Raw genomic sequence first — 21612 nt, 5'->3', positions numbered from 1 at the left:
AATCCAGACCACAGCAAAAATACAAAGTTCATCAATAAAAAGTAATCCAAAAGGGCGGAACAAAACAGGCAGACAAGCAGATGTTCACAGCATGATGGACAATGGACCAGCAAGGACGGAACTGAAATAACAAACATTTAAACACAGGCGAACGAGAAGGGCGGGAGCAGAACAGGTGAAACCATGGGGCAAACTGGCAGACACACATACACAAGCAGGTGACATCAGTCACGCAGACAGACAACTTCGCAACCAAACCCAAAACACACCAATACAAAACCAGACAGAGGGAACAGACAGAAAAAAGGATCAAAAACACCGAACACACACACCACAATAAAAATAAACAACAGAACCAAGGACTCAGAAGGTAAAAACACAAAGCAGACAGACATCGTGTGACTAACAAGGAACCATATGGGAAAGTTCTGCTTATGTCCCAAACGTCCTCTTTGTAAAGTTGCTAGGTGACCATAAAATAACCAATATGGAATGTCCCCCTAAAATCTCTTAGGGAATGTTAAACTTTAGCACTTTCACAACCAAAAGAGGACATTTTAAGAAGGTCCCCGATGTTCTGTAAAGGTTCGGGATCTTCATCACCTTTAGAGAACTTAGGGAACATTACACAAGGTCGCGAGAACGTGCAACGTTCAATTCTTAGTGGAGAGCTCTGAGTGCCACATGTGGTGGAAATCCAGTATCTGTGGTAGTCATCCAGAATTCATAGAACAAGGATTACATACATAACTGTCGTTTGGGGTTGTAATACAAAAAAAATGGTCAGACCAGAGGGTGCTGTGGATTTAAATGCATTTTTTTATATGTGATGGGGATTTGCTCAAGTTAAAACAGCATTTTAAGTCATCCTTTAAATACAATTGATTTACGCAAAACATGACATGCATGGCATAAGAATAAAACAATTTGACTTCTACTGGCAGAGTTTTCAGGCAGAGACGACCCAAACGCAGATCAGAGTTTAGACAGTTTATTCAGGGGAGAGTACGCGGGAGGACGGAGGTTCAGGACAGAGGCTCCCTCCCAGGTTCGGGGTAGAAGGGAAATCCGGGAGCGGGAAGCGTCCTGGCTGCGGACGGCACCGAGAGCTTACTGGCTTGTAGTCTGCTGAGACGGCGGAGGTCTTCTGGGACAGAGAGAAACAACGGTTAGACAGGAACAGACAATAACCACAATGCAAGACTGATTCTAAGATTGGCTGGGGCTGACACGACATACATGTGGAGATTCAATGATCCGGCGAGGACTGGATGTCTGAGCCTCCTATTTAGGCAGTGGCTGATTGTGGGACACAGAGCAGGTGTTCTGATTGCGGATGGGTTTCAGGTGAGTGCAGAGCCCGCAGCAGACACGCCCCCAGCTCCCAGAGCAAGCTCACAGCCGGGGCCTCGTGACATCTACAAGCTGTATCAAGGGCAGACATCCTTATGTCGATGGACGATATTGACTTATTGCTATCTGATATCATCAGCTCGACAGACTATTGTAAACCAAGCTCAGCTTAACAGACAGAAATGCCATAGTTCTCAAGTCATATTCCGCTAGTAAGAACTAATTAATGTTCTCCTCTCTGTCTCCATAGGAACCTGTTATACAGCCTTCCAGGGAAGACTCCTCAGTTTTCCATTCTCAGGTTCTCACAGGAAGCTGTCCTGCACTGCAACGTCACCAGCAAATCAGTCAGACACAACTCTGCAGATAAGGAAGTATTGTGCCACAGCACCACGAATCAGTCTCTGTCTCTCATCCTTAGGGCCATCCGGTCGGCTGAGAGGCTCGTGTGTTTTGGCTTGGACTTGTTTGAAAATTACCCGAATGACACAATATGATCTTGGCTGACACAGCCGCACCAGTGAGCTTGGATGCACTCGAGAGCAAAAACTGCCACTGATCAAGTCAATAAAGTTTAAACACACTGCAAATATTAAAACACAACTGACCGTCTGACTGCCCTCTTCCAAATTCAATCAAAAGCTGAGAATAAGAAGTAATTCCTACATTGACACTGCTCCACAGAACTACACTACAAAGTGTTTTATTTTTTAATTCATTGAGCGATGCATTTATTTATTTATTTATTTCCATTATTCCACGCTTGATCAATAACCAATATTGAATCAATTGCAATAATATGTTGTCCAGAATATCGTGAGAAGACTTTCTCTGTAATGATCTTCCCAGCAAAGGTTGTAATAAGTCTGTTTTCTGATTGATGAATGTAGCTCTCATATATGCAAATAGTATTGACACAATGGGGTCATTTAAATTGCACTGTACAGTCTTCCTATGAAAGCAGACCCGTAAAGTAAAAAGCATATAGTCATTTTTAGATAATTACTTTCCCCTTTAGCTGGCACTTAATCTGTTGTTTAGAAAACTTTTTTCCATCTGTTCCTGGACCAATCACAGCATAGGAGGTTTTGAGAAAACTAAAACATCAATTTAGTGAGGAAGAAAAATTCAATTGAAATGTGTGATACTAAGGAAAATGTAAAGCTATTTGAGTTTTGTCTCCACAGGTGTAACCGTGTTAGAGAAAGAAAGTGTTTACATGTGGTTCAGGGATACACCGAAAAGAAAAAAAAACTTGGGCATGTCCAGGTTTGGTCAGTGTCACTTTGTGACAGTATCTGTTTTTATAGTTTTGTTTGCCCGTACTGTTTTATAAAACAGTATTTTATAACTTGGTCTTATTCTCGTAACTGTGGGCATTCTGACTAATGGGTCGTGCAAACTTTGCACCTACCACCAACATTGTAGAGATACAGGAAAGACAATTCCGGCAAAACAAGGTATATCTGGGCAAGCAGCTCCAAAAAACGTTCCAAATAAAACTCTCTTTGGTCCAGCTGAACCTAATGCTAACCAAGCAGCTAGCTTGAGTAGCCAGCAAATTGCCCTTAGATCCTTATCCTACAATTGCTCATCCGGGGGGCCACTTTCTGTGATTCATTTGGACTGAAATACAATTGTTTTAAATGATTTATTTAAAATCTAACTTTTTTTAGAATCCTTTAGGAGGCTCCCGTAGTTCAGCCCCCCCGATACACAGTATGTTCTTTTACTCAAGTCATGTTTCCTGAATCTCTACAACTAAAGAAGGAAGTACAAAGTTTACATCAGAATGGCCAATTTTATGAGACCAAGACCCAGATTAAAAATAAAAAATATAAAATACCTGTTTATCCATAAGGGCTGTGTTAAGTAATTAGCCATTCTAGTGTCAGCCTAACCAACAACACCCTTTGGCAGTTCTAAAATCACGGTAAGACATGTCATCCTATGGCTCATTGCTTTTGTAAAAGAACAATACGTTACATTTAAAAAAGAGAATTTCAGTTTCCCAGCCATCAAGGAAACAAATGCTTTAAGTAATAAAAATGTAACTTTATCATTTCATCCTGCAGTGTAGTCAACGAACAGCATCTAAAAGTATAATACTTCAAATAACTGTTTTAGGTGTGTTTATGGATCACTGTAACGAGGGTGTCATAGCAGGACGCACTGCAGGGGCCTGAGTTCAATGCTTCTGGCTTGGCCTGGAGCCCCAAACAACAACCACCTATTCTTGTTGCTATCAGGTGAAATGAAGCAAGTCGTGACTCCTTGTCCTTTGTAGGGGGCACATGGTACTTACTCTATAGTATACCTGCAGCAGGTCAAGAAAGGGAGGTAGAGGGGTGGCAGTGACAAAGGTCAACAACTAAATATGGGAGACAATGGGGGATGATGTTAAAGAAAAAGAATGACAAATAGACAAAAATGTTAAACATCTGTTATAAATTTTTTTTAAAGTATTTATTTGAGACAAAAAAGACTCTTCTAATCTTAATCTGAATCAGCCAAATGTTGCCGTAATACTTGGCTACCCAGAAACCCAGTCCTGCGTAGCATTCATAACGATCTTTAAGAGTAGGTGAGCACTGAACACTGAAACACTCAAATGCTTTAGAATACAAACAAGTGAAATTAAATAGCAGTAATTCCAGCTGGATGCATTTAGAACCATTATGCACTGTTTGGCAATTGCTATCTCCACTTGTCATTCTCTCCCATTTTCCCCAACGACTGTGCTACACCTTGCAAACTCTTAAGTTTTAAGTGACAACACTCAGTCCTATCTCCCTGCCTCCTCTTTCTCTTTATTCTGCTCGCATTATCTCCCTAATTAATGCCACCATCCAGTGATCGCTGTCATTGTGTAGCAGATTGCTCTGCTCATGACAAGAGATGTAGGAGGCTAAGGCTGATGTGGTGGCTTTAATAGCCTAAATGGAGACCTGAGCAATAAATCATGTTTTTTTTCATAAAGGTTCCGTGTGTAATATTTCTGAGGATCTATCGATAGAACTGCAATATAAGAGCTATACCGGTAATTATGTTTTCAGTGGTGTGTAAAGACCTTGCATAATAAACTATTATGTTTTTATTACCTTAGAATGAGCCATTTATATCTACATAACCACGGGTCCCCCCTTCCATGGACGTCACCAAGTTGCATCGTCATGTTTCTACAGTAGCTGAAAATGGACAAATAGCGCTACAGAGTTCTTCTTGTTCTACTTCTGGTAGAACTTCAGGCAGTGTAGATGCTCATCACTATGTTGATTAAGTACATTAAAAGACAAAGTAGTAATATACTGCAGGGGTCAGCAAATTGGTTTTGCATCTGAGCAATATTTTCAACCATTAGATGGTCAATGAGAATATAAGCCATAATATTGACTTGCATTGTCATGTTGTTTGGTTAGCTCAGTTGGTAAGGTGCAGGATCCTTCAAGGGTTGAGTGTTTGATTCCACCTGGGGACATTTTTTTTTTCTCTCTTCAACAAATGGATTCTGCAGCAAATGTTTTTCAGATCACGGCATGTGCTTCACTGTTTTTGTTTCGGTGTTTAATGTCGTTCAGAATATTTCAAAGTAAAAGCTCAGTTCAACTCCAAATACAGCATTGCAGATCATTACGCTCTTTCGTTGCAATTCACAACCCTCACCACTAGATGCCACTAAATCTTACACACTGAACCTTTAATGTTTAATTAACAACATTAATAACATTAAATCTTAAAACATTATTATTGCTAAGAAGAGCAATAGTGTTTGTTGGATTATGGTTCTCAAGCTGTAACCAAATAGCTCTACATATCCAACCAAAGGCCGCAAACCACAGATCAGCAGCTTTAGCAATCCTTTCAAATTGCAGGAAGATCCAACATGTATATAAAACCTTCAGGTTTTTTGTAGCTAGGCATGATGTTTGCTAGAATAGTTTTTGTGTGAACAGAAATGAGTAGAGCACTATTTTACAATATGAAAAAAAAGCATTTCATACGTTCTTTGTAATATTACAATTGTATTTGTAATCATTTGAATGTGATTGACTTTTCTAGCATGGTGGAAGGGTTGGAGGGCATGGGATGGTCTTAGATTTTGCAGTTTGTAATTTATTTTTTGTTATTAAATCTGAATTTTGTAGAGTTTACAAAAACGTGTTTTTTAAAAACGTGGGGAAATGGTTTAGAAAGAAAGATACCAACAGCATTGCCCAGATAATCTGTTAATTGTAGTATTTAGTGTTTCCACAGTCAGTTATTTGTTGCATTAAAATAAGTACAATTTTAGTCTGAAAAACATGGTATTTTTTATCAATCACATTTCAATTTGCAGCAAAGATTTGATACACAAAATTTTGTAAGGCAAATTGATAATTTGTATTTAATTGTCCAGTTTGTAAATAAGCAGACTTGCAATACTGATTTTAGAAAATAAAAAATGTTTCAGGGATCAAAAATACAAACATTCATTGCTTTAAATCATGTGCCTTTTATCAGAAAAAATATGCTTTAATTTACAAGTATAATGTCAAATTGTATACTAACATAGTGATTAACTTCCAGATTTTCATTGATGTAATGCTTTGTTAGAGGTCCTCATCTCTGAACACATTGTCAGCTGTACAATCTGATCAATTACCCACCACTCTGTTGTCATTGTAGGCATGTGGTTTTCACCATAACTAGTATGAGCATCAAATAGTGGTCAGGCCACATGCAAACTGAATATTAGTGGTGGCACAGATGTATACTAAATCAATACAAAGATTTAAACCAAAACAAAATAGACAGATAACACAGACTGTCCATGTGTGTTGTTATCTAGTTATAGCTAACCTAGCTACAGTTTGTGCATTGGCTGCAGAAACAACCTAACTTTAAAACTCCCAACGCATGGTAAAAATGTTCGTCCAATCTGAAAATAAACATCAGTGAACTACAAACTTATTAACTCACCATTTCCAGGAATGAAAAAGTTAATGATATGCCTGCCATTGATTTCAAATCACCATCTTGAATATTCAAAATCGGGTTTCCCTTTGGAGAGAAAAGCTGCAAAGATGTACAATCATGTACATGAATTTTATAAAATATCTATAAAATTCATGTACAATGTGTATTGTCTAATAAGGAGACCTTCTAGTATATTGATGCTGTCACTGTGGCACAAACTTAACATACTGTAAGTCCTTAACAGGCATCAGGTATCCTGTGTGAATGTCATGGAACGTGTAACTGACATGCTGTCAATCACCAATTGCTGTATTTTATCATTCATCATTCAACCACGTAAGGCTATGTAGCACACATATAAATGTGTGACACAGCACATTACTTGATTACACCATAATAATACATTTTAACATGTTGAAAAGTGATGGCCTGGTGTGTTACAGTATGACAAGTCTGTCTCACAACAGGAATCTTCTGTATCTGCTTTGACTATTTGTTTTATACTTGCATGATATTACACCCATGCAGAATTTCATTATTACTCACTCATTATTGTGCTATGACTTCCTGCTTATGTAACACTGTTGTACATAAATATCTAAAGGGGTTCTCAACCTTTTTGCTCACATTTTTTCTTTTTCTTTTGGATTGGCTTATTTATTGATTAGATGTAACAGGGTACAGGATTTCACAATTTTAATGTCAGTTAAACATGAATGTAATGATTTGCAGTACAAAATTGCATTGCCAGGAGGCCACTACTCACATGTTGAAAAAAACTTGACTTGGTTGAACTATGAGTTGTTTACTGTGTACAGTATTTATTGAAACATTTGGACAGTTAGATTGATCTAATATGCAATGTTACATATTTTATATAATATAATTAGACAATACTGGAAACTGCTGTATTGTGGAATTTGCACAAAATTCTGAATGTTATCTGTGATGTTACTGTTATAAATGAATTCTCCAAACCTTTGTACCATCAAACTAATGCTCACACTGTACTCATTTATTACTGTTACTATTTACTATTATTAGCTTTCTGAATTGTACTTTAAAAAAATGAATCAATTAAAATATGTTTTGTTTGAAATTGTTTGATGAAAAGTTTTAAAATGTAACTTTCAAATAAGCTAAATTGAACACTGTTATTGTTATTTAACATCTGATGATTGCATGACATAATGATTTCAGTAGTTTAAGCAGGGATCTTTCTGGCATGTTTTTTTTGTCCTTTAAACTGTTCAAGTCTTGTTGAATTTTTAATGTAATAAAGGAAACTGTTCAGCATCTGCCCTTGTGCCTGCTAGTGTCCCCGACTGGAAACTGGAACGACAATAAAAGGTCATAGAATTGTATCATTAGGGAGGAGCACAAAGTTTCATTATACGCTGATGATTTATTACTGCAAATCCTTCAACATCAATTCCCAATATAATGTCAATGTTAGACAGTTTTGGCAAGGTATCAGGGTATAAGGCCAACATCTCTAAAAGTATTTTAATTTTCATTAAAGCCCAAAAATGAACATTTAGCTCTCGCGGGTTTCAAGTTTCAAGTATTAAAGTTAATTTTGGAGGGTCACCATTGTAGCATGGCTAAAACTTAGCTATGAATTTTAATACATTTATGAGAATTAATACCCAATTATGAATTTTAATATTCATTATAAGCTCTCGTTAAAAAGGGCACCACCGCAGTTGTTATTATCCTAGAGTCTTCGGACCTCTAGGTAGCTTTTAATAATTATACAATTATTACTAGTGATCAGTTAGTTAATAATCGCTAAATTATCTTAAATCAATCAGTCAGTCTCATATCTAAAAGGGTCAATTCTCTTGGCAGGGACGTAGAGATAGTCAACACACACAGTTCTTGATTACAGTGAATTTATTAACTAACTAATGCGATATAAAAGGGTGGTTAAATACAGGTAAAATAAACAATGGCTAAACAATGAGAAATGGAGGTTCGATTGTGGGAAGCATTTGACTCATACGGCAGAAGAGAACTAGTGAAAGTAAGCTATGAGTTTAGGAGTTAAAAGAAAATATTAACATTATGGGACATCCCTGACCACAGAATGTTTGTTAGGTCTTACGGCTTGTCAACGGCCTGCTTTGGCCTGTTACACGGGTCCCATGCTAGCTGCCCGATCCTGGCTTTTTGCTAGGGATTCTCCGGGGTTCTCCGTGTCTGGCAATTCGGCTGTTTTCAGGTTTCCTTCGTTGCCGCTTGCGAGACCACGTGGCTTGGTCTGACCTCGGAGAAGTTGGCTCGACAAACAAGCTTAAAAGGGAACTTGGTCGTTCCTGAATTAGTCCAGTGTAACTTAACGGACTGATAACTTTAACAAAACAAAAGAAAGAAAGAAAATAAAACAAACTGAGGGGCAGATCGATGTCGCGGCAATTCGCGTGTGTAGCTTCAAGCGAACAAAGGCCTCGTTGCGCTGGTCGAACTCTTAGGGTGTTGCCTGGAGAGGCACGCCGGACGCGTGCCGAAGCGTCCAGAGAGCGGAGCGGAAGACCAGAGCACGAGGGGAAGAGCAGAGCAGAGAGAGCGAACAACGTCGCGTGTCTCTCTTTTGTTGTCTGGGGCGTGGTTCCCCCAGGGGGCGTTTCAGGTTTCCCGAGGGACTGCCTTTCTAAGCTTTAATGTCTAAAAGAAAAGAAAACTATTTATAATCAAATATTTTCCACAAACCTCAATGGTCAAACAGTTGTACCGTTCTAAGTTAAGCATTTGGTAACAGGAAAACAATTGTCACATTATTGTCAGGATAAGTGGGTGACATTTATACATTAACGGCATTTCCGACGATGGTGTGTAATACTTATTTCGTCCACTTGGGGGAGCTCAGGTTACATGAGGAAAGCTTAGATTAACCCAAAACAATCTTTCCTGAGGAACTGGGGAATTCAGCCTTAAATTCAAGCTGGATAATTAATAGAGTATAGTATGACATTTCTTTATCATCATTTATAAAGGAATTGTGTGAGAAAGTATTGTGAACATTGGTTACACGTGAGATGGAGTGTCCTTAATCTTGCTGAAAATAAAAACTCTGCAAAAGTAACTTATTTAGATTCTTTTCAGCACTAATATCAACAACAGATAGCAACAACATGGTAAAATAACTACTCAAATAGAGGCAAACGTTATCAAGTAACTAAAAGATTTGAAGAGGTAAGGCTTTGGGAGACTGCAGTCTTTGTTTATTTAAAGTTCGGCTGTCCTTGGTTATGTCACACTTAAGCGTTAAAGGGGGTATCCCTTTGATGGGGTAATGAAACACAGAGCAAGGTCAGTTGCCATGGTTACATGTGTGTGTGTGTGTGTGTGTGTGTGTGTGTGTGTGTGGGTGGGGGGGTGCAGTTTAGGATTTCCTGCCTTTTCGATAAGCTGTTTGTAATCTCTGGTTAATTTCCCTTTTGTCAGTTTAACAGTCAGTCACCGTGTTATCAGCTTCGGAATCAAAAAGGTGCCCGTTTTATGATCAGGCTGCTCAGGAATAGCACTTAGAGAAAGCAACTTCTCCACCCCCCTTCCGTTGGGGTCTCTTTAGCAGTCTGTTGAAGTTGATCTTTAACCCCCCTGCTCCTCTCTGGGAGAAGAAAAGAGGAATTTGGAGTAGCTCCAAATTTATTTAATATAAAATGTACAAATCCACACCGTTGTCCCACTACAACATCACCAAAACATTGTCTGATTTACTTTACAAAACTTTTTGAATGACTGGCGACCTGTCCAGGGCATAACCCGCCTTTCGCCCGATGCCAGCTGGGATTGGCTCCAGCCCCCCGCGACCCTGTATGCAGGATAAGTGGTTGACGATGGATGGATGGAACTTTTTGAACGCACAGAACAAGATTTGCAGTGGTCATATCTCCCCATATCACTACCTGACTGAGTTAATGGAATTAAAATTAAATTAAATCAAATTAAAACACCCATAAGTTTTTCAGTGTATCCTAATTTTTATCATAACACTTTCTTTAAGAACCTAGATAATCTCTAGCCTTATTTGAAATAAGAACCCCCCCCCCCCGAATAAGAAAAGAACCAGGTCAAAGGTGTTGAATTGAAATTGACAATGGGACTACCACATTTCAAACTCTACTATTGGGCGTGTAATCATCGGGTACTCATTTTTTGGCTCCAAGATCAGATGCCTGTCGGGCTCAACTCTGATTTCTGGTTGCCCACCACACGCTGTATTCTACAAACAATTCATTAGTCTCACACTCACTTAAAATTTGGCCTTCAAGAAGAAAACCTTTTGGGTGGCATTCTGGCTCTCTTCTGCCTCCTTTGGTTGCAAATCATTCATTTACTCCTCTCTCTGATTCAGTTTTGGCAGAAAGGAAATTTATTCCTTCAAAGATCTCTTTATTGATGCTATCTCTTCGTCATTCAAATAGCTCCAAACTAAATCTGATCTGCAGATCAGCAGATTGGTGTTCTTAAACTGAAAGCAAACACAGGCCCCAACCGATTCTGCTCTTATGAAAGATGTTATGCAGCACGACTGTTTGGGAAAAGATTAATTCTCATTGAGGGGGTGTGAAGACAAATTCTACCAAACCCTTTAAAGACCACTTCAGTAACAGTGCGCTTACCCTTCCGGCAAAGAAGCTTTACTTTAAACGCGAGTCACAAAAACACAGTAGACCTATTTGACATCCGGTAAATCTTTTCATCACTTTCTTTATAATTTTTATTTTCCTCTTGCACTTATATTATTTTGTTTTTTCCTAATAAATCTTCTCTTAATACATTTTCATGTGGTCTACATTTGAACTGAATTTGCAATAAACTGAAGTATTGCAAACATGTGTGTAACCCACATTTTGTTTCTGTTTTCACATCTAGTAGTTTGTATATTTATTTTTATGTATTTATTTTTTTAGTTTGCACAATCCTATATTCAACTATTTGTTTAACTTTGATTATAAAAAAAAAAACCAGCACCTGAAAAGACTTGACAATTACAACCAGAGAGAGCATCGCTGGAGTTATGTTAAAGGGTGAACTATACCAGCCTTGGATTGACAAATTATTCACCAAATGACTGAACAGTGGTAATAATTGGATGAGTATGATAAAAGGTTGCAAATTTTGTGCATTTTCCTTAATCAATAGTTTGACACTTAATCAATCAATAATCAATTAACCATAATTAAACAGAATCATTTTGTACTGTAGTATCCAATACTTGTGCATTTGACTCATAACAGTTCAAAATAGCACTGTAGCAGCAGGACAGAGGGTCAGTGACCTTCTACGGGGAGAGCAGTGATTGATGGTTATGTAGGGACTGAACCCTTCTATAGAATTTGACCTCTAACCCCTTGTTTTGTTACTTCAAAATAGTACTGTACCCTTCTATGGGTTTGACCTTTTATTTTGCAGACTCAAACCCTGCTATGGTACCTAACAGATACCTAAACATATCCTATATAAGCTATGTTTGATGTACAGAGAGACAGAGTGGCCATCGGGCTGGGTCACTCTCCAAGCTGCTGCTAGCTTGTATTGTTGTGTTACATTTGACCCACCTGTGTGTTACTTTTGACACACCTGTGTGTTACTTTTGACCCAGCTGACGGGGTCGAAAGTAACAATGTGCCACTTATGTTTAAAGTGAAATTATACGGAAGTCGTTCTACATTTGTACAAAATACCACCTGATAGTGATAGACCACACCTTTGAGTTAGTGACCACAGCAAAAATATATCTCTGTCTGAAACATTATCTTTTACGATCATGTTTTTCCCAGCCCCCTCTGCCTGTCCTCTCAGCAGAGGATCACAGATCTCAGAACTGTCAAACCTAGAGTTCACCAGCATGTTCACACCAGAAGAACAAGTACACTGGACTATGTTTACTTGAATATTCCTGGCAGCTACAAAGCCCTCCCCGATCCCCATTTTGGTCTATTAGACCATATTTCTTTGCTTCTTCTGCCCACTTACACCCAGCTGATTAAAAGGGTCAAACCAACAATTCAACAACAAAGTATGAACTCTCTACAGCAGCTCTACAGGACTGTTTTGATTGGACACAGATTGGAATATGTTCAGAGGCTGCCACCCAGGTGAACCACATCAACCTTGAGCAATATACATCATCAGTGACATCATACATCAGCAAATGTGTTGATGATGTGGAGATCACAAAGACATTTACATCATCATCTGTGACGAGCCCTCCCGTTCAGCAGCACCTACTGGACACCTTCGATTCCGCGGGTAAGAGGGGTTTGCCTCAATGTGCTTGTTGTGGGTTGTTGGATAGGCTATATTTTACAAGAAAGACGCAAAGAGAGCATGCACAGTAGTTGCGTATATTGCCGTGTGTCGCCTTTAGAAGTAACGTTAGCTGCCGGCTGACACCAGCTAACCTTACTTCTACACACAGATAATCAAAGGTGCTCCGTTCACTTCGTTCTTGCTGTTTGAGAGAGAGAAGTTTCACTCTCATCGAAAGTTCTGATCTTTTTATGTAATTTGACTAAAAACTTTTCACTTGAAGTAGAATTTTATTACAGTAACTTAATTACAGCCTTGTGCCTTAACATAATTATAACATGATAATAATATATCAAGACCATTGAGTGTTTGGGAAAAGCAAGAGCTGGGTATGCCTTGTGTTTCTTTTTCAAAACTGCACCACAGCAGTTGCTGATGTATCGATACATACCAGCAAGGAATACATAACGATATATATCTGTCTCGATATTTTGAGAACAGCCTTAATTAAATCCGTGTTCCATGTGCCCTTTTTATTCTTTGAGCACCTGCCCTTCCAAAGGTCTTTGCACGGCCCTGCCTACACAGAGCCCAGAGGATACTAAAAGACAGTACCCAAACAGCCCCAACCTGTTCACCCTGCTGCCTTCTGGCAGGAGATACAGAAGTTTCTGATGTTACACCGCCAGACTGCAGAGCAGCGTTTCCCCATGGCTGAGACTTTTAAACTCTAACTCAAATTCATCCTCAGCACTGCTCAATGGAATATAGTTTATAATTTGCTTCTGTTTACCATTCTATCATTGTTTTTGTATATATTTTCAAGGAGGCAAGGCAAGTTTATTTGTATAGCACATTTCAACAACAAGGTAATTCAAAGTGCTTTACATAAAACATAAAAGCAACAGGGAAATATAAAACAAAGTTTAAAAGCAACATAGGGAAATTGAAAAAATACACATTGAAACAGGGTAAAACAGGACAGTAAAAGTTACAGTGCAGTGTACAATCAGGGTTAAAAGAGTTAAACATAATGTTAGTATGACATGTTTTTAAAAAATACGTTGTTAGTCTGACATGTTTTTACGAAATATGTTGTTAGTCTGACATGTTTTTACGAAATATGTTGTTAGTCTGACATGTTTTTACGAAATACGTTTTTATGTAAAATGAGAACATTTCTTGGTTTTCAGTAAGATAAAATGATATGTTGCTTACGTTGCTTATTAATGTGCAGTAGTTTGGTATATGGTAATAATAAATATGTTTTTATAGCATGAAACATATCTTGTTTAAATGAGAAACTGTTAATGCTACAACAAGAAACGTCTCGGTTTAGGTATGTACGTATTTATTGCATTTTGTATTAATATGTGTCCCTATTTTTATTTATTAAATAAATAATAAATTTTTTGTTTCCTCATTTATGTATTTTCCACTGTATGTTTTCCCTACAGCAGCATATTGCTACCACCTTGACAAAAATGCTCTATTCCCCTTCGAGGGAACTCGAACTGCGTCAGTGACGACACTATGGGAACGCCTCTGGGCGTGGCAGGGCTGAACTATGAATGAAACTACTCAAATCCTATTGGTGTTGCTAGAACGGTAGCGTTTGACGGCGTAACCTGAGGGGTATATAAGCACGCCGGAACACAGGACACATTAGCCCTTTTCTATGAAGCAAGGCACTCCAGGCGGGGTGAGGTGTGGCGGACCGATGCAGTGTCTTGTTCCCCTTCTCGGGGAACAAGGGTTACATACGTAACCCGAGACGTTCCCCTTCAGAGGGAACTCGAACTGCGTCGGTGACAACACTATAGGAACGAGATACCCACTTAGGCCGCGCCGAACCACCGCCTGCCCCCAGCGTGCAGAACCTGACGGCACGACTAGGAGGAGAGCGCACGGGTGCCGGGTGCAGAAGGAAGGTCCAGACTGTAAACCAGATGAAAGTGTGAGGGGTGGCCCAGCCAGCCGCGTCACACAAATCCTGGAGTGACGCCCTTGCGAGGAGGGCCCAAGAAGCCGCCATGCCTCGAGTACAGTGCGCCCTTATGGCCATAGGTGAAGGCAATACCGCGGACCTGATAGGCCAGGGAAATAGTCTGAACGATCCAGTTGCTGATGGTGTGTTTAGAGTGTAAATACTCGGTGCTCTGACAGTCTCCCGTCCTCCGCCATCACATGAGGTGGGGGATGAAACGCCTGCAGCACCGTGGACCCTGCCAGTCTGGCCGGAACCTTAGGGACATAACCTGGACAAGGGTACAGGATGGCCCTGACCCTCCCCGGGGCAAACTCCAGGCATCGGGGAGAAATCGACAGTGCCTGGAGATCCCCCACCCTCCTCAGAGAGGTGATAGCGAGGAGAAAGGTCATCTTAAGGGTCAGGTGCTTGGCCTCAGCCGACTCCAGGGGTTCGAAGGGGGCCTCAGCCAGCGCTTCGAGAACCACTGCCAGGTCCCAGGTGGGAACCCTGGAACGTGTCACGGGTCTCATCCTCCTGGCTCCACGGAGGAAGCGCACGACCAGTGGAAGCCTCCCCAAGGGCCCATCACTCAGAGGGGTGTAGAATGCTGCAATGGCAGCCATATACACTTTGAGCGTGGACGGGGAGAGGCCAGCGGAGAAACGGTGCTGGAGGAACTCCAGTATCACAATTACCGAACAGGTAACTGGGTCCACCGCCCGTTCTCTGCACCAGGCGGTGAACACATTCTACTTTAGGCCATACATCCTTCTCGTGGACGGGGCCCTGGAGCTGAGCAGCGTTTCGACTGCTCCTGTCGTCAGGCCCGCCTCCAGGAACTGCTCCCCCTCAGGGGCCAGACCCATAGCTGCCACAGGGCGGGGTGCAGGTGAAAGATCCAGCCATCCGCCTGGGACAGAGGGACCTGCCAGGGCGGGCCCTCGAGGAGCGATATTAAATCCAAGAACCACACTCGTGCCGGCCAAAACGGGGCTACTAATAGTAGACTGACGCCGTCCTGGCGGACCCACTCCAGAACACATACAGATGCAGCCTCGGCCACGTCTGCACCATGGCATCCAGCCCTAGCGGGGCTGGGGGCGAGAGGGAGAACCACAGGGGACAATGCGCCATCTCTCGGAACTGCAGCCTGTAGCCATCCACTACGGTGCGCAGGACCCACGGAGAAATGTTTGCAAGGCCATGCTTCTACAAAATCCGTTAAGGGAACCAACCCCTCGGGGCTGGTGGCCGGTGTTATGTGTAGGTCCCCGGTGGCACCCTGAAGCGGAGAACCACCAGGGAAACTCACCGGCGACCCACGGTGTGTGAGCCCGATCGTTTTCCAGCTGCAACCCCTCGAGGCGGCCAGACTGGTGAGAGCTCGCTGGCGGCTAGCGTGTCCCGAGTGCCAAGACGGCGGGAAGCCTGTTGCCTGAGCCGCCACGAGGGATGGGGACCTCGGTCAGTCTCTCTCGGGGGGGTGGTGGTGGTGGGCCCCCCTACTCGAAACCTCAGGACCTCTTCCCCCGAGCCCACCAAGACTGAATGACGGTCCTCAGGCCCGTCTTCTCGGGGGGCTTCTGGCTCCGGCGGTAGGAGCTAGCCGAGGGCTGAGCTCGTCTCTCTTCTGCCGTCGCCGTCCTGGACCCAGACCGGCGGGGGAGATATTGCTCAAACGCCTCTCCCTGCCTTTGGTGTGCTGAAACTTGCTGACAACAGCATCCACTGCCTCACCAAACAGGCCAGTAGGAGAGAGGGGCACATCTAGGAGAAAAGCCTTCTCCTTCCCCTCGATGCCCAAGAGGTTGAGCCACAGGTTCCATGATTTACACAACTCATTGTGTAAATCCGAGAAACGAGTTCGAGTTCCCTCGAAGGGGAACTGAGCATTTTTGTCAAGGTGGTAGCAATATGCTGCTATAGGGAAAACATACAGTGGAAAATACATAAATGAGGAAACAAAATAAGTATTATTTATTTAATAAATAAAAATAGGGACACATATTAATACAAAATGCAACTGGCAGAAAAACAAATATCATACTGATTTATTTCCTATGTGTCTTATGAGCCTGAATACTGTAGTTCCCTGTCAAGTGTTTTATGAAAGGCTGTGGGACCATTACAAGTCACGTTTATTTACACCTCATCAGCTATCATATTTGAAATAAAAAAGGGCTGAATTTTTGTATTTATGTCTTAGAGCTCTCTGGTTTTGATGTCTCTATGGTTTATGCACACATAAGTTGCCTGTATATTTTGTAGCTGTGGATGCTGCTGCATGTGGCCCAGGAGACTGTTCCCTGTATATATGCTAAATTCATTATTCCCATCACCTATTTTGAGCTAAGTTTCATGTGAACGCCGTATGGTGGTGCGCTCATCCTCAAACACAGAGAGAGCACATAAAACATCATCGGGAGCGCGCAGCATCCGGAGGGCCGTGCGCGTTCGCGCGTCGTGATAAAGAGAGAGGGCGGGAGAAGAGAAGTGAGGGGGGTGGGAGAGACAGGGTGCTGAAAACGATGGCGACCGATACAGAGGAGATAAGAAACCAAACAAGCTCCTGTCCCATCCCCGACAACAGTCTTAGTACTCTGTCCATCAAAATTACCCGGAAAAACCAGGATAGACACTGGAAGTTGCGGTTTATTTACCTGCAGTGCTGTGAGTACCGACACACATCACGACGTTAGACTCAAACACCCATACAGGCCACACAATCCCGGTCAGAAAGCAATGAAAAATGTGCCGCCAAGCTATAACGTTACTGATAGACATTTGGTTTCTAACACCAGGATGAATATACTTATCGTAACACGCTTCCACACCTCCATCTAACGTCTTCTGGAGAGGGGTGAGGGAGAGGGGGGGGGGGGGGGGGGGGGGGGGGGGGGGGGGGGGGGTTAGGGATGGAACAGAAATAATAATCTGCAATAAAGATAACGTTAGTCTACCTAGCAAAACATTGTCATTTGTACAGTTTGCCATTTAATTCGGCATGCATTTAATGAAAACATTAACGTTAGTGCTGAACTTACACCAAATGTAAACTTTTCAAATATCCCCCTAATTACAATTGTTTACGTGTATGTGGGCTGTTTGTTAAAACCAATGTTCTCATTATTCACACTATATAACGTTAATATGGCTAAGGTTAAACAAGAAACGTTAGTCTATAGGTTAGTGAAATGATAGTGAAAGTTTGAGTCTGTGAGGTGACTGAAACTACTGAGGTGAAAATAATCAAGTGAGTGATTAAAGTTCCCTCCTATCTCAGCAGCTATTGAGGTGCCCTTGAGCAACTTGGATTCTATTTGCTCCAGTGATGCTGCAGTGACCCAGAGTAGGCAGTGTGTTAAATGTTAGGTCTTCTTCCCAGAGGAAAACTAGCTTACTTTATGTTTTAGCAGTAGCTTGATGTTCACCTGCACAATGATGCATGTGATTGGCCTTTTAAGAGATTAAGACAGCATTCTGACAAGTCACAGTAGGAAAAGCACAGGTTTACAGTTTAGTTGCTTCAGTCCTGCTTTTGTTCATGCTCTGTCACGGCTTGCTGGGACACTTGAGTAGAACATAGCCATCGATATTGTTATTAGTAATACATATGCCTCCATGAGCTTAATGGTGAATGTCCACTTGAAGTGAACAAAGTGACACTGCCCTCGCCACTCCTCGCTTTTCTCTGTGGTAATGAACTGCTACGGGAGCACAGGCCAAAAAAAAAGAGCTCCTGGCTCCGTATTAATTCTTTCCATAATTTGTGCAAGTTTGCCTATATTTGTGGGCATTTTACACTAGCATTAGCTAGCATGTTAGTTATATAATGCTGCAATCTAGCTAGCTGGCCAACTAGCTTAGCAAGCTTTCATACCACAAAGAGAGTTATCGTTCACCTGTGGAGAGCAGCTACCAGACTCCACATTGTGGTTGGCTTGATCTCCCCCTGTTCTGTCTCACTCTTGAGCTGGGGCTTACTTTGAATCTTGTGTTTACAGACAGCAACCTACTCATCCAGGCCTGGAATGAAGTCATTTTTAGGATAAGGCTAGTTTGGCCTTTGATAAATACAAATTTTGGGGGGCAGAAATGCAGGGCACCAAGGCCAAACATTTTTATGTTAATTCCTTAACATAAAAAGTCTAACACATTTAATCCTATAAATCACTTCATTCAAACTGAAGATTTTGTTGAAGGATTATTTAGTTATTTTTATGGTGATGATAGACAGACATTCGAAGCTTCATTCGAAAACCTCAGTAGAAGCTTTGGATGTAAATAAATGAAATGAAATGAGACTTTGTTGCTGACATAAATATGTAAGGCTGTGTAGTCAGACTTTTGCTCGTGAGTAAAAAGTTACAGACTGTAGCATGCCCAAAGACAGTGGTCAAATGGCTGAGATGTCAAAATCGAAATTCCGTTAAGTGTCTATTAAGGTCACTTTGTCCATGTTCCTGTCTCACTCTTATTATTCTGTCTCTGTCTGTAACACAAGTTATTGAGTCATTATATTACATGCCTCGGCAACTGTGAGAACACAGACAAGATGAAAAAGATTATGATGACATGTCTAATTACTGACGCCATATGTCCTTCAGCCATCTTTAGAGGGGTGGTGCGAGAGCACAGAAGAGGGTTGATAAGAGATTCATAAAAAACGATCAGGCTGATTTAAAATGACAGCTTATTTCTAGTAATGATGGGAGGTCCGGAGAGCGTAAGTGATGGATTTGAATCCCACAGAAAAGTGACCCGCCTCGTCAATACGACCATCAACATGTGGTGACAGAGGAGCTGGTTGATGGTGTTTCTTGTCGTCACAATAAAGGGTCTCATAGCCGCCGTACAGTGTGTAGGAATGGACTTTTTTTTATTGATCCAGTACAGATGAATTTAAAATAATAAACAACACTGCTATTCAAAAGTGATTTGAATCTGCAGCGAGTATGATTTCATATTTTTAATAACAAAAGTGTGACCAAAATCAATCAATTATATTTCATCTTCTTTTCAAAATACTGAATCAGTAATGCTGTATTAGGACATCCCGCCCTGTAAATAAGTACACTCCTTAAAGATCACCACAGTCACACAAACCACGCCTTTAGTTAGTTTAGTTTATTCTTCCTGAGGGGTGAATAGCAGCCACAAGTTGGTTTGAGAACATTAGAAAGCATGGAAACATCATACACAAACATTATACAGTTGTGAAAGACCCAGCAGCAACATCATACAGTGAAAACTGTACAAAATCACAGACTGCTGCACAGAGAACAGTATGCAGTTTGCATAACATTGTTCCAGTTGTATTAGTTGTAATGATAGGGTGCTGAGGGTGTGTATGGCAGATGTTAATAACCTTTTCTCAGTGTATGTTAATATCTGCAGCTTGAGAAGAGTAGTTTTTAGGTAGGCGAGGTAGAGGGAAGTCAGGGTGATTTGCTACAACGTTGGCTTTGAATCTCAGAGCGATAGCAGTGAGGCAGGACAAGTTGGTCGTGTGGCTATGAATGATCTCAGAGATGATGTGTGCAGTTTTGAGAAATGTTTTATTTTTTATTATTATTTTTTTTTACCGTGAGTAAATTGAAAAAGCAGATGGAGCAGTAGAGTGGGACCGGTAACAGTGAAAGTGCAGCCGCAATATCATGGCTGGAGTTTAGTCGAGTTTGTGCTGCCTGTTGGTCATGTGGGTTTCTTTTTTCAATACAGTAGACTTTCCACTGCTCCACTACAAATATTTTAAGTGCCAAGTACTTTGTCACAAATAAAAGATTTTACCCATTTTAAATAGTAAAAAAGAAAATCAGTATGTGGTGGTCAGTGTGGATATTCTGGTGGGCCGCATTTCAGCGTTTTGTAGAGAAACACAGAGAGAGATGTTATCTAGTATTCAGGGTTTTTCTTGGCTCAGAATGGGCTTTTGGGGGTTGACTTCGCATGACAGTAAGCATGACCGGTACGTGTACAGTAAAGGCAATGAGTTACCTAATAAAATCTATGCATGCATTTTTTGTTATTTCAGACCATTTGATAAAAAAATATAACCACAACCTGGAGTAGGCTAACAAGTATAAATTAGTGTATTCATAGATATTAATTCCAATTGGACAAAACAGCAGTTTCATTTCTATGGGTTGTTTTCAGTCATTAAATTATTGTGCAAGATGAAAATGCTCCACATGGTGGTTAGTCTCTCATTTGTTCATGCAAAGTATGTATCACAAACTTATCAATAATAAACACCGTGCATGCAGAACAACAAGTTTAACATTCTTAAAGTTTGCTGTAGCGTGTCAACCTATTCCAATGTCCCACCCCATCCAGGCTGTGATTGGTCAGTTCACAGAAAGTGATTTTGATGAGCATTTTTCTGCACACAGCTTAGGCCTGTCGCGGTGAAGTAATTTCCACCGCGGCAATATGTTGGGCTCAACTGAGCGGTATGCGGTATTATCGCATTTTTCCATCAATGAAGTTATTTGGTGCCATGTAGCAGAGTAAGAGTGTCTGTATCTGTCACCTCACTGCACAGCGAGCCACTAACAGCAGCTTTATGGTCGGAGCAAGCCAGCTGCTGCGTGCTAGTCAACAACCTTGCCAAGCAAACTCCTTTTTGTAGTTTGACTGTGTGTTTTTCACACGTAGCTATATCATTACCAGTATGCTAACGCCAAGTTAGCTAACCTTTAAAATAAATGTTGGTTTCGATCCACATGTGGCGCACTTGAAAGCGGAATCGTGGGTGGGTTTATTAAATGCGGCGACTTTATGAGACGTTCTGCTGATGGAGAAAGTCAGCAGAACAGAGACTCATACAGAGAGAGAGAGAGAGACTGAAAGATGCGGGGCCAGAGGGTGTGTTTGCAGTGAGAGACCTGAGGTGTGTAAATGTAAAAGCTCCGTATCTGTATAGCACCTTTCTACTCTCTGCGACCACTTTTACATTACATCCCATTCACTATTCACACACATTCATTCACTGAGCCTAAGTGCTCAAACAGAAACTAACATTCACACACATTCATTCACTGAGCCTAAGTGCTCAAACAGAAACTAAC

General features: G+C 41.2%; 2 protein-coding genes and 1 long non-coding RNA gene across 14 annotated transcripts in view; 2 read left to right on the top strand and 1 right to left on the bottom strand.

The window, feature by feature from the left end:
- Nucleotides 1–1872, top strand: part of LOC123971735 (inactive N-acetylated-alpha-linked acidic dipeptidase-like protein 2) — a 580586-nt gene extending 578714 nt beyond the window's left edge. For all 6 annotated transcript variants that reach the window (XM_046050743.1, XM_046050744.1, XM_046050745.1 and 3 more), the window contains one exon: nt 1604–1872. In XM_046050743.1, the coding sequence (XP_045906699.1) occupies nt 1604–1850 (247 nt within the window). In that variant the 3' untranslated portion in view covers nt 1851–1872. The remainder of the gene's footprint in view (nt 1–1603) is intronic.
- Nucleotides 802–17315, bottom strand: LOC123971756. 2 transcript variants are annotated; one of them, XR_006825272.1, is made up of 3 exons: nt 17203–17315; nt 1240–1425; nt 802–1147 (listed from the first exon to the last, which is right to left on the bottom strand). It is a non-coding gene; the product is annotated as an uncharacterized LOC123971756 (long non-coding RNA). The 2 variants fall into 2 exon arrangements; XR_006825271.1 differs by having other exon boundaries at nt 802–1144.
- The window catches only part of si:ch211-51h4.2, a 116350-nt gene continuing 111790 nt past the window's right edge, over nt 17053–21612 (top strand). For all 6 annotated transcript variants that reach the window (XM_046050770.1, XM_046050769.1, XM_046050772.1 and 3 more), the window contains exon 1: nt 17053–17212. In XM_046050770.1, the coding sequence (XP_045906726.1) occupies nt 17071–17212 (142 nt within the window). In that variant the 5' untranslated portion in view covers nt 17053–17070. The remainder of the gene's footprint in view (nt 17213–21612) is intronic.

Source organism: Micropterus dolomieu, linkage group LG05, assembly GCF_021292245.1.
Source record: "Micropterus dolomieu isolate WLL.071019.BEF.003 ecotype Adirondacks linkage group LG05, ASM2129224v1, whole genome shotgun sequence".
Taxonomy (NCBI): Eukaryota; Metazoa; Chordata; class Actinopteri; order Centrarchiformes; family Centrarchidae; genus Micropterus; species Micropterus dolomieu.
Note: the sequence above shows the minus strand (reverse complement) of the source record. Positions and strands in the feature narration are given on the sequence as shown.